The sequence below is a fragment of the Sinocyclocheilus anshuiensis genome, unplaced genomic scaffold (assembly GCF_001515605.1).
Source record: "Sinocyclocheilus anshuiensis isolate Anshui unplaced genomic scaffold, SAMN03320099.WGS_v1.1 scaffold676, whole genome shotgun sequence".
Taxonomy (NCBI): domain Eukaryota; kingdom Metazoa; phylum Chordata; class Actinopteri; order Cypriniformes; family Cyprinidae; genus Sinocyclocheilus; species Sinocyclocheilus anshuiensis.
This window is the reverse complement of record NW_015558579.1, coordinates 1,669,781-1,683,663: the sequence shown is the minus strand read 5'-3', so window position 1 is coordinate 1,683,663 and position 13,883 is coordinate 1,669,781. Positions and strand designations below refer to the sequence as shown.

General features: G+C 35.5%; 1 protein-coding gene across 3 annotated transcripts in view; it reads right to left on the bottom strand.

Moving 5' to 3' along the window:
• Positions 1 to 640: 640 nt before the first annotated feature.
• Positions 641 to 13,883, bottom strand: part of LOC107679789 (metastasis-associated protein MTA1-like) — a 59,624-nt gene continuing 46,381 nt past the window's right edge. For 2 of the 3 annotated variants that reach the window (XM_016475452.1, XM_016475450.1), the window contains exons 9-19: positions 13,797 to 13,857; positions 11,348 to 11,536; positions 9,921 to 9,995; positions 9,781 to 9,839; positions 9,533 to 9,660; positions 7,565 to 7,716; positions 7,076 to 7,265; positions 5,870 to 5,959; positions 5,629 to 5,781; positions 2,260 to 2,414; positions 641 to 1,657 (exon numbers count right to left, since the gene is read on the bottom strand). In XM_016475452.1, the coding sequence (XP_016330938.1) occupies positions 2,305 to 2,414; positions 5,629 to 5,781; positions 5,870 to 5,959; positions 7,076 to 7,265; positions 7,565 to 7,716; positions 9,533 to 9,660; positions 9,781 to 9,839; positions 9,921 to 9,995; positions 11,348 to 11,536; positions 13,797 to 13,857 (1,207 nt within the window). In that variant the 3' untranslated portion in view covers positions 641 to 1,657; positions 2,260 to 2,304. The remainder of the gene's footprint in view (positions 1,658 to 2,259; positions 2,415 to 5,628; positions 5,782 to 5,869; positions 5,960 to 7,075; positions 7,266 to 7,564; positions 7,717 to 9,532; positions 9,661 to 9,780; positions 9,840 to 9,920; positions 9,996 to 11,347; positions 11,537 to 13,796; positions 13,858 to 13,883) is intronic. The other variant, XM_016475451.1, reaches the window with a different exon arrangement.

Genomic DNA, 13,883 nt, shown 5'->3' with positions numbered 1-13,883 from the left:
TACAGTATGTGGAAAATAATGTTTTTTTTTAACCTTAAACCACATAAACACATTTCATTACACCAAATAAACAAAATTATGTTCTTTTTAGCAACATCATATGACCCCTTTAATTATGTCGTACCAAACCCGTATGACTTGATTATTTCAGTAAAACACAATAGAGGATATTTTAAAGAATGTTGATAAACAATGTTTGGTACCACTGACTTGCGTTGTATGGACAAAAAAACACTGAAATGTTTCTTAAAATATCTTTTATGTTCCAAAGAAAAAATACAGGTTATACAGGTTTGGAACAACATGAGGGTGAGTAAACGACAGCTTTTTATTTTTGGATTAAATATCCCTTTAATAACAAATGAAAAACATTAAAATATAGTTCGCCTGATATCCGTAGTGTCATTTTTTTCCACCACAAGTGACTCCAAATTGACACGTGTTTTGTAAGGAATGAAATAAGCCTATATTCTACCTATTCTGCTTTCGATATTATGGCAGTTCATGAAAACGTGTCTATAAAAATATCATTCCCAAAAAAACATCCTTTAAACTGCTAAGCTCAGTATCTTTGGTTGCAAGTGTCAAATTACACATTACTTTTTGAGATTTTCCAAAAATGTTTACAACTAGTCTGTTGTATGTGTATACATCCTTCTCATTTTAATTTTTTTTTTTTTTTTTAAAGGAAAATGTGTGATGAGCGTGTGAAGCTCTGCTTTGGCCTAAAGATATCAATATTTGATAAGCCAACTGCACAGTAAACTGGGTTGTATCACATATCCCTGGCCTGAAGCACTCAGTTTTTTTGCTGCGTGCATACGTGAGGAATAACTTAAACACCACACTCCCATACAAGCTCATTCTTAAGAAGGTGCATCATTGTATTAATGGGGTAGTACCTTTTCAGAGTTCCCATCACCGCTCCGTATATGCAGGAGAGAGCTTACAAAAAGACATTTCAAAGAATACGCTGTGCATGGCAAATCCATTACAACAAGCTTTGATAACCACCAAAGGCCCAAAATGCACCACTGTACAATAACGCCTCCCTCCTGTTTTCATTTACATATTCACAAAAGAGAAATTACATATAGGAGCAGTTGCAATACTCGTGAAAAAGGTAGAAAAAGAACGTTCTGTTGTCTTTCGGAATAATTTAAACCACTGTGGCAGGACGGACTAACAGAATACAAGCATCCAAACGAAGAGAAACGTCATATAGTCCTTCACGTCGGCGCGGAACTGTCATGTTACAAAACAACGCGAGAGACAAAAATTACAGTCCGTCCCACCTTTACATTATGGTTTGGGAGCAAGTCGTTTCAAGAAACGTTCGAGATTCTTACATTTTCTCAAGTCATTAAAAAGAAAATGGTTAATACTTGATAAAAAAAGAACAGTAATAATAATTGTAATAATTATAATTACAATGACAGAAGTAACAGCCGATGGTAAATAATAATAATCAGTCCTGTACAATCAGATCAGTCCTGCGATTGGCCACAGGCTGTTTTAACCCATGGAGACGTCAGGGCTTTGCAGTCATTTCAATGGCTTCAGCTGTAAAAATGGGCCGCCTGGACAGGGCTTTCGGACCGCACATCCTTTCTTAGGTCCATCCGTCACTGAGAGCTGAAAAAATCTCTCGAGTCACCTGAGCATTAAAGAGATGCTGTCAGAGTTTGTAGTACAACACAAGACACCAGTTGTTGCTTTAATATATTGGATTTCAAGTATTAAAAACAATATAATCACATTTTATTGAAATTAAGTTATTTGCAGAATTCGAAGTTTAATTTTAGTTTTAAATGTATACATTCAGAATTGTATTAATTAACAGCCCTAGTTTGAAGGGTTACATGATTTAAAAAAAAAAAATTATATGGGCCAGAAAGACGAACATTTGAGAGTATTTTTTTTATGTTATTATATAGTAATAATCATTATTAATGTTAAAAAATATGTTGTGCTGCTTAAGATGTTTGTGGAAACCATGAACAATTTCTTTTTTCACGATTCTTCGAGGAAAACAAAGTGCAAAAGAACAGCATTTATTTGAAACTGAAATCTTATGTAACTTTATAAATGCCTTTACTGTCACTTTTGAACAGCTACTTTTGAACAGTAGTGTATATACATATTTTACATCTGATGGCAGGGTTTTTTAAAGCAATTTTAAGGCTCAAATTTATTAGAATATCTACTAAATGTACCTGTTGAGAAAATATGCATTAGAAATGGTCATGAGAGCTGTACCTGCTCATCTGGTCAGAGTGCAGCAGTCAGTTGTCAAAGCAGAAGTCAGTCCAGCTCATGAACCTCATCCTGCAGGCCAGAGGGAGTTCGGCTTGGTTCAGACACCCTCTTGGTCATTATTTCCCACTGAGGAGCCAGAACTTTGGGTTTGGACCCTGACACACATGTAGAGAGAAAGAGAGGAGATAAATCCATCTATACATGTTGGTAAAATGCATTTACACCTAACAATTTACATATACATATACAAAAACCATGCATTAAGAATTTGAAGATCAGGGTAAATTTAACTTATTTTATCTTCTGGGAAACATGTAACTATCTTTTGTAGCCTCTGAAGGGCAGTACTTAATAAAAAAAAAAAAAAAAGATATTTACCAAAATAAGAAAAATATACACATCTCCATTCTGTTCAAAAGTTTTCACCCCCTGGCTCTTAATGCATGGTTTTTCCTTCTGGAGCATCAGTGAGCGTTTGAACCTTCTGTAATAGTTGCATATGTGTCCCTCAGTTATCCTCAGTGTGAAAAGATGGATCTCAAAATCATACAGTCATTGTTGGAAAGGGTTCAAATATGCAAAAATGCTAGAAAACCAAAGAATTTGTGGGACCTGAAGAACACAGTATTAAGAATTCATTTGAATGGGGTCATTTTTATAAATTCAACAATTATTTTCTCTTGTGGACTACATGTAAACATCTTTTATGTGAAATAATTTATTCAGGTCAGTACTAAATAAACAATAACATGCATTTTGTATGATCCCTCTTATTTTGGTAAAATAATTAACATTTTGCAGATTCTGAAAAGGGGGATTTAAACTTTTGACCTCAACTGTACATATAATGCATGTACATATTTTGTATTGTCTGCTGTATATTACATATTGTGTGCATTTGCAAATACTAAAGCTATACATTTACATTTAGTCATTTAGCAGACGCGTTTATCCAAAACAACTTACAAATGAGGACAATGGAAGCAATCAAAATCAACAAAAGAGCAATGATATGCACGTGCTATGACAAGTCTCAGTTAGCTTAATGCAGTACATGTAGCAAGGATTTTTTTTAATTATATAATAAATAAAAAGAAAACAGATAGAGTTAAAGACTGAAACACTCACATCTTCTTTACTGTTCCAAAGAAGAAAGGTTTGGAACAATATGAGGGTGGACCATTCATATTCAGATGGTTTAAGATCTTTTTTTGTTCAGCATGGCTTTAAAAGCTTATACCTTCTCGAGAAAACAAGCAAACAAAAGTGTAACATCTGTAGCATAAGATATCCTGCTATCCTTATTACCCAGTCTTTGCGGTTTTAAATTGGTCTAGATGTTTAGATGGTCAGCCATGTAGGCTCCCAGCCTGACAAAACTAGCAAAACCAAAACCAGCAGACTAGACCAGACGACGAAACTAGTGAAGACCTACAAACCAGTTTATGCAGTTTTTTTTTCATCAGAGTGGTATTACCTTTTTCTTCCTATTTCTTTTTTAAACCATAAAACCATATCCATATTTCTGTAGAAACTCCATGCTGGAATAATCTGGTTTAAAGTGGTCTCCCAGCATGGCTAAGCTGGTCTTCAGGTTGGGGAAGTGCCCAAAACCCACTAAAACCAACCAATAGTCCAGACTGACCAGGCCAGGAGAACAACAAAAATCAGCTTTCTTTGAGGGTACATTTTTTCTAGATGGTCAGATGTTCAGATTCCTTTATATATATATATATATATAGAGAGAGAGAGAGAGAGAGAGACTATAACATGTACATAAATATGTATTGTGTACAGCATATTAAATATGGTGTACATTTCTAAATATTACTTGTCATAGAGGAGATAAATTCATCTTTATATATGTTGGTAAAAGGTATTTGCAACTAACTGTCAAAATAAATACATAACATGTTTTATTTATATAAATATAAATGTGGTTTGTGATAAGAGGAGATAAATACCTCTATACATATTTATAAAAAAGTATTTGCAACTAATTGTCAAAATAATTGTTTATTTACATCAAATTAAAATAATTGGTATAATATGAACATACATTTGTGTTGTGTATTGTATATTAAATATTTGGCATTTGTAAATATTAACTGTGATAGAGGAGATGTATCCTAATAACATAACATAACATAACAACATAAAGGTGAATCTCTAGTGTGCTTAAATAAAGAGAGCTTTTTGTGTGGCACATGGAGCTGCTGCCTATGAAGAGCACACAAAAACAGTCACATATGATATTGCATTTCAGTTAGGATGCTACCTTAGAAGACAGCTTGCTCATGCACGAAGTATGCATCAGAGCAGCCTACCAGGTTTTGAAAAAAAGCTACCGTCACGGAGACTCCAGACACTGTCCATTCTATAGTTTCATGAGCTGTTCACCCTGAAGACTCATGTCACCCTACTGGTTCGAAGAGGTACTACATGCACTCTTCCGCTAACCCCATCCTTTACATAATACATGTGGCTCACACCACCAAGGACCAAGTTTGAGGACAGCAACATGGAAACGAGCATGTGCCATTTATCACAGCCACATCAATAAGTGCATTAAGACCCCAAATGTAAAAGCAATCTGAAAAAGCAGCATGGGGGTGAAGAAAAACAAGCTAGTGTTAGAGGCCTTTTTTTGCTTTTTGTTAATTGTATAATAAATGAAAAGAAAAATAGATAGAATACAAAAAGAATAGAGAAGCTAGTGTTAAGTTTTTTTTTTTTTTAAGAAAACAAGCAGTTAGTAAATGAATAGAGTGCAAGGTTAAAAGGGGCTAGTTTTTTAAAGAATAGAATTAGAATAGAGTGATAGAGAGAATCGAATCGAATCGAATCGAATCGAATCGAATAGAATAGAATAGAATAGAAAGCAATCTGAAAAAGCAGCATGGGGGTGAAGAAAAAGGATTTGCTGCTTTGGACAGAATGGTGCCAAGCTCATCAGGAATTTATATAACCGCTGAACATTGGTTTCCCTCCAAAGCCTTCATAGAGACAAGAGGGTAATGAAGCACAATGTGACAGGGGAGCATACATAAGTGTTCCTAACATCCGTGCCACGTGCTCGGGAAGCCCTCCTTTTGAATCGACGGTTACGGTGCCTTTAGTCTGTGTTTTGGGGTCTGACCTCCCGCAGGACTAATGATCCATGTGAGTCACTGCTGATCCGTTACCATGACAACCCTGAAAGCCATTCAGAGATTAAAGTAGTGTGTGTGTGTGTGTGTGTGTGTTTTCCTGTATGGGGGTTGGTGAAGATACGAGTGGGAGAGTTTAAGACAAGTGAATGAGACTTCGCAAGAAGAGTAGGAAGAGAGTGTGTTGTGTGGGCAGCACAGAAACCTGACGATGGCTTACCATCCAAACCGTTGTGCTGCTCGTAGCTGCGTTTGCCCAGGATGGTTGGGGAGCCGTTGTTGAGGATGGGTGTGGATTTGATGGGCGTCAGGCTGCCCATGGAAATGGTGGCGCCTCGTGGAGGATCTGATTTGGGTGGGCAGGGGTGGGCCTCTGGAACACGGTTTGAAAAGACATGATTAAAATGAGTTTGCTTGAAAATCTGAAAAAAGCCTTTTGAAGGAAAGGCAGCTTCACTCACCCAGATATCTAACCACTGACTCTAAAGGCTTCCTTACTGTCTGCTTTAGAGATGGAGGCTTTTTGGACATATCTGGCAACCTAACCGCACCTGAAATATGTCAAAAAGAAACGCCATTAAAATTATGTATTCTACTTAGGTTTAAATTACTGTGGTAATTCGGTACAGGGTCAATGACACAACACTCTTTTTAATTGAAAAAAAGGCACACAAAAAAAATGCAGTTCATTTATTGTATGAACATGTTTTCCGTTATATGTTTTTTGTGTGTGTGTGGGGCACAATTCAGGGTGGTACAAAAAGACAAAAAGCCTATTTAAAAGAATGCAGTAAGGATAGTTTAGCATAATTTGTAATTTTTTTTATTCACATATACATAATTTTGTTTTATTAGAATTTCGGTAACACTTTATAATGAGGTTCCATTTGTTAACTGTATTTAATGCATTAACACCAAGCAATACATTTGTTACAGTATTTTTGTTAATAAAAATACAACAGTTCATTGTTAGTCCATGTTAGCTCTGGCCCATTACATTTGTCTACCAAATCAGTCCTGTGGTATAACCAATATACAGAAACATGAAGGGAAAAAAATCATAATAATGACAAGGATCCCTGTAGATTCTCGAGACTGTGACAGGATCAATAAGTATCTTAAAATATCAAATATTAATAAACATTAAATAAAATATTTTATCTTTTTGTGACAGGTTAAGGTTGTAAAATGAAGTTCCGGTTGTGAAATGTCAAATGGCATATGGTGCAACCTCCCAACTTAGTTAATTAGTTGAAAAAAAATCTAAATCTAAATCTAAATATTTAAATTTTCTTTTTTTTTTACTCTTACTTTTTATTTGATGGTTACATCACATAACATTTTTGAGCCTTTAAATATAAACTTTTATTTAAATAGTATTCAAGTTTTTTTAAACCATATGAAATGAACAAAAATACAAAAAAGTACATTTTCAAAAATTTGGTACATGCGTTTTAAACTTGATTTTTAAAATATATATATTTTTTCCATTCATTAACCCACAATTTAATTTAAAAAAATAATAAAATAGAAAAAAATAGAAAAAAATAAATAAAATACAATTTTTAAAACAGCTCATGATTCATATGTAAATTCCACAATAAGAAATAGCATTAGAGCAATTTAAACTTGAAATACCATGTTCATGTCTCACAGCAGATACTCACACTCTGCTTTGATAGCGGCAGTGTTGACAGGTGTGTACGGGTGTCTGGCCAAATATCTGGATCTCAACAGGTCCTGGCAGACGCGTCGAGCAGCTTTCGTCAGCTGAGACGTGTGCAGGAAGAAAGCCTGTCTGGTCTTAACAGCAAACTTTGGGCTTCCGCTGTGTCTCATGGGCAGACCGTGAGGACTCTGAAAAACAGACAGCGAGATGAAAGTCAAGTCCTGGGTGACAGCGAAATCTAAATATTGCATTTTAATTCTGTTAAAGTCCATGAATTTCACTTTTAAACATAAATGAAAGAAAAGTTTCGCTCATTCAGGGCATTAATTTAACAGTCACAAAGAGGCATAATAAAACAGAATTGCACAGCACAAGAAAAAACAGACTAAATAAAACGACTCTGGGGGGGAGAGAGCAAGAATTTCATGTCAAGAATTGACTCGGAGCCCCGTGGAGCATGTTTGGAGAGAATCCACTTTACACCCACCATGTTGTTGCGGTTGGGTCCGGGCCTCTCTCCATCCAGTCTGGTTGGCATCTTCAGACCTCCGTACTTTTTCCAGTAAGTCCAGCAGGAGGCACACAGTCGGCACTGCATGTTGAGCGGCCCCCATGAGTACCACTGATACGAGCTAGTGGCTACACACAAACAAACACATCAAGCTCCTTCCAACTCCACTCTGCTCTACTCGCTGTAGTTTAACCTTTAACCTGAAATAATATTAAAGCTGACATATAATAGAAAACAGGATTTATCCTCTCTCTTTTTTTTTTTTATAAAAATCAAATCAGTACTCAGCAACTTTATTGTATTCAGCCTGTACTGGTTGGGACATTATTACTTATTATTTGCTTATTTCATGTGCAATTATTTAAACCGCTTAACTAACCATAACAGATGTAATTTACATGTAGAACATTGTTACTACAGTATTATTTTTATTAGTATTCATTAATATTTTGAATTAGCTTTTTTATTTTTAGTTTTTATTTGTTTAAATTTTTATAATGTTGCTGCTTTTGTCATCATTATTGTTTTTTATTAATATTAACAATATTTCTATTTAACTACAATTATTTTTATTTCAGTTTTAGTTTGAATAATTTTAGAACTTCAACTTATTTCAGTTCGTTGCCAAGGATCTAATTTCATTTCTCATTTTATTTTACACCGCGTGCATAATTATTAGGCACGTTGATATTCTGATGATATTTTTTTACAAGGTATTTATTTATTTTTAATAAATAAATAATACTAAATATAAATATAAAAAATATGAAATATAATAATAAATCATAATATTAATGTATTTTTCATATTTGAGCTTTATTAAACTTGTGGTTAACACTAGAGCCCGACCGATATGGGTTTTTTGGGGCCGATACCGATATTAGGGAGTAAAAAAAACCAATTTAACCACCCGTAACTCCCGAACCCCGGGGGCTATCCACGTGGGGTGGTCTCATTCGAAAGAGGGCCTCGAGACGTACACTCGATTCGCGTTCGAGAGGGTTCCTTGAGCTGAAGAGATCCCCCGAATTTGGTGTGGATTCGCCGCGCCGTTACGGAGATATGGCCGTTCAAAGTTTCAATGGTTTTCCATTGACTTAAGCTTTAAAGCGTTTCATCCAGGTCGCCAGTAGCAAACAACCTCTGCTGGACAAACTAATTACACCATTTCAAGCATTTTATCTGCATTATATGTTCTGTAACAAAAATTTTCATATCGGCGGCATATTCGCCGATACCGATATATCAGCGACAGGCTCATATCGGCCGATAATATCGGCAAAACGATATATCGGTCGGGCTCTAGTTAACACATTGTAATAGTTTTAGTTTGAGGGGGCGTTTACACAACACAGTTTTCAACTAAAAATGAAAAACATTTAATGAATTTGAGCTGTTCACTTACATGACAAAGGCATTTTAGGGGTCTGAAAATGCTAACTAAAAAGTAGCACCACATGCATACATTGAAAAGAAGAAATTGTTGAATAAAGTCGTTAATTTTGTTTTCTTTGCACACAAAAATATTCTCGTAGCTTCATAAAATTGCGGATGAACCACTGATGTCACATGGACTATTTTAACAATGTCCTTGCTACCTTTCTGGGCCTTGAACATGTCAGTTGCGTTGCTGTCTATGCAGGGTCAGAAAGCTCTTGGATTTCATCAAAAATATCTTAATTTGTGTTCCAAAGATGAATGAAGGTCTTACAGGTTTGGAACGACATGACGGTGAGTAATTAATGACAGAATTTTCATTTTTGGGTGAACTATCCCTTTAATACAATGTCAGAGAAAACTTCATGATGACTGTTTTTGATGGGAGAAATCTTGACTAACATTACCAGGGGAAAAAATTTAAACTCATCTGTACAAATACTTTGTCCTTTCAGTTTAACATCACCTTTAACATCTGAAGTACTTCAGAGCGTCTCAAATACTCACTGTAACAGCTCTCGCATGCTCTGGCCAATCCGACAGGCTGGTCTGGTGCTCCTGGAAGCACCCCTGCTCCATTCACGAGCCCTGGCTTCACGCTGCTCATGCTCAGCTGGTTAGGGTTGGGCTTGTTACTGTAGAAAAAAAGGCCAGTAAGACGGTTACTGGATTTCATCTGGTCAAAGTGCAATCACTCAAAGCTTATGGAGAAATGCAAAATCCAAGGTTGAACTTCAACCTTTTGAAATACTCACTAGTTTGGGATATAAACCTGCTTTAACTTGCTCTCAGCCTCAGCTGCTTTTAATCGTTTCTGTATGAAACAAGATCCAGTTAGTCTCAATGTGAAAACTATCTCTGTGCACAGAGACTTGAGACAGCAGTGTTGGATTACCTGCTGAACGTATCTGTCTGTGGTCTTCCACATGTAGTAATACTCAATGATGCTGGTCAGAGACTTCCAAGGAAGCTGGAATAGGAAAATAAAAGATAATTTAGAATGAATACTTCACTAAAATCATAAACAAATTGCTGTTTATTATATTTAACCCCGTATTTACAATGGGTAGGTTACGAGGTTACGATAATCCTCATGTCTTTCCAAACTCATAGGACTTGCATTTATCTTTGAAACACAAATGAAGATATTTTCAATCTGAGAGATTTCTGTTCCTCCTCTGAAGATCCACGCAAACCAAAACTTGGACTTTTATATATTCATTGTAAAAGTAATCTCTATAAATTGAGCAGTTTAATCAAAGTCTTCAGAGGAGACATAATCAATTTACAAAATTAACAGATTTATTTTAGGCTTTTTTTTTCACATAAGCACTGATCACTAGAGAACCTCAAATATGGTAAATAAAAGATCAACAACATATGTAGGCTAGGCTATATATATATATGCAATGTCTTTTTAGTGTGAGAAAATTTTGGTTACATTTTTGGACTTTCAATAAATGGACAAAAAGGAAGAGAGAATATTAAAAAAGTATCTTCATTTGTGTTCTGAAGATGAACAAAAGTCTATCTTTGGAATGACATTTTAAAACCTTTTAACTCGGAACCACTGTGACTAGATCACGGAGTCAGATCATTAAGCTGAACTTGAGAAACTGATCAGTGAACAAGACACACATTAAAATTCCTCAAATCACTGAACGATGCAGCTGCAGTGGCTCTTGAGTTGCAGCTTACTACAGGTGTAGATTATGAGTGAATAATAATTCAAATTTTGGTCTGTTTCATACATAGTTTTTTTTATATGGTTTACAAAGATTTGAAATGAGTCATATGGACTCTTTTATGGAGCTTTTTTGGCGTTTTTGTCACTTTTTGACAAGTGTTCTCAAACATTCTAATTGTTTTGTACCACAGAAGGAAATCGTATGGATTTAAAAAGCAACATCAAACAAGTGAGTAAATGGTGACAGTTTTCATTTTTGGTGAAAGTAAATCTGTTCATGATGGCAAACAGAATTCCAGCTCCATTTCCCATCCTTTGTGTCCCTGAATGAGCTGGTTGACTTCTTTAGGGTGTGCCCATTTTCCATGCCTGGCTCCTCCCTGTTTCTCTAAGTAGAGATTTCTGACAGAAACCCAGAGCCGAAAAACTCAATGCTGCACACACACCCATCGACCACCAGATGGCAGAGTTAAACGCACACTTGGCACACTAGCTGTCCCCTGAACAAAGGCAGTTTATCAGTCATTACTGCCACAATTACCTTAGCATATGCTGTTCAAATCTTTTCAAAGCCACGCTATGCTGTAGTACAAACTGAAGAAATCACCCTTCTGCTTATGTAAACACAAACTTACAAAGTCTTGCTGGATGTCAGTGAAGTCCTTGCCATATTTCTCAAGCGCTTCCTCGAACAGGTTGGCTTCGGATGCACTCCATTCCTCCATTTCATCCCGGCAGAGCACCGGCCCACCCTGGGGTACCAGCGCCGCGATGGCCCGCGTCATGTCGTAGCCGTTCTTATGCAACGTGTCCATGGCGTGAAACTGAAAAGAAAAGAATTTGAAATAAAAACACATCATAAATGATGGCTCAAATCCAAGATTCATCACCAAACAGTCCATTGTTTTCAGCTGAAAATCTGAATAGCTCAATCCTGGGAACAACACAACACTGACACTAGATGAATTGTAGAGGAATTGTGTGGGCAGCATGAGAGTGTGTATGTTTATGCGTGGGGATGTTGCCCTCTGGCATCTTTCCTTCATGTTTTGTACACAACGGGCAGAGTTGGGTGGCTGGAGAGTGAAAACCGTGCTCTGAGGTTCTTCTCGAACAGCCTATAGGCTAAAACTGAACATAGAGCTGGCAATAGGCCTTTCGCAATTATTACATAATCGCCTGGTGGAGATTATTTGATCTAATTGTGATTATCTGAGATGATTGTGATCACTGTGCGCTTTAAATTCTAATCACATTTTGCCACTCAAATTCTGAGTTTAAGCATCCTGACGGAAACACTGACTCAACCAATGGCGTGAGTTTGACTGACCAATGGCATTCGTGAAAGTTATGTGTAACAGTTCTTATTTTTATAATTATTTTTTGTGAACTTTGGCACACTTTACCTTTATGCAAAATGGAAACACTGAGACTGACGCCAAAACCAAAAAATGCTAATTTTAAAGTAGACTTTGCTTGAAATAACTATACATTTAATTAATAAAACAATCCATTATAATGTATTACATGTTTTTTCCTTGAATTTGTGTCAATGAAATAACATTTAGACTCCAATAACATTGAAAAATATTGAATGAACTTCAAAACAGTACAATTAGTCATGTAATTATTCAGTCTGGGTTGTTTAATATAATTTTGACTTTAAATAAACTATTACAAACTGAGTAGATGTTTTTGTTGAATTATGACCGAATGCTAACAACAATCTCTAAATCTTAAATTGACTTTTGACTGATATAAACACATCTGTACATACACAACAAAAGACAAGGTTTATTTTCCATTTCTAAAAGAAAAGAACATGAGAGCTGGTTCCTTTTTTATGTAATACATAAGATGCTGGTTTAAATGAATTGTGCTAGTTCATGGATACACACTGAATTTATAATTGCATTTGAATTTTGACTGCAATATGCTTCAGTGTAATCTCTTTTCCGTCAATATATCATCCTAAAACAGTCATCATTTACATTAACTACATTTTTTTCATGCATACCTTGCTTCACCAAATACTGTTATCAGATATTAATTACTTCTGTTAAAATTTGCAGCCCGTTTTCTCTTTTAAACAAAACACAAACATGAGTTTCCAGTGTCTGATATTCTAGGTTATCCGTCCAGGTTATCAGACAAAAGCTAAATAACATGCGCAACAACAAAGATACGATGAGATTTGAATAGAGGAGCATACCAAAAAAAAAAGATGAAAATAGTATCATGATGAAAAAGCATCATTGGGACGTTCGGTATGTATTGTATTAGCTAGACTTTATTAGACTGTAAAATAAGATGAGAAAAGACATTTATTATGCCTCTTTTTATGACAGGATTAATAATATGATATAATATAATTAATATGTGACCCTGGACCACAAAACCAGTCTTAAGTCGCTGAAACAGTCATCATTTACATTAACTACATTTTTTTCATGCATACCTTGCTTCACCAAATACTGTTATCAGATATTAATTACTTCTGTTAAAATTTGCAGCCCGTTTTCTCTTTTAAACAAAACACAAACATGAGTTTCCAGTGTCTGATATTCTAGGTTATCCGTCCAGGTTATCAGACAAAAGCTAAATAACATGCGCAACAACAAAGATACGATGAGATTTGAATAGAGGAGCATACCAAAAAAAAAAGATGAAAATAGTATCATGATGAAAAAGCATCACTGGGACGTTCGGTATGTATTGTATTAGCTAGACTTTATTAGACTGTAAAATAAGATGAGAAAAGACATTTATTATATAATATAATATAATATAATATAATATAATATAATATAATATAATATAATATAATATAATATAATAATTTATATTATCTGGCTACAATACAACATTTGATGTTTAATTCACTATACATAATTATATATACTGTAAAATTAGCATTTACAACCAGTTTCAGAATTGGACAAATTATCCAAAAAGTTGAGTTGGTTTTTTTTTTCTGTAAATGTCTGCCATTAATTAGTATGAACCTGCTGAGCTTAACTAAAGTGTGAAGTCTTCCAGCAGCGTGTGGCGTGTGCGAGTGTGAGAATGTGAGATGTGCCGTACCAGTGTGATGTCTCTGGAGGCTGCCGCAGCGCTCATGTGCAGACTGGGCTGCCGAACTGAACTGCTGCAGTCTAGAGCCCGCGCAAC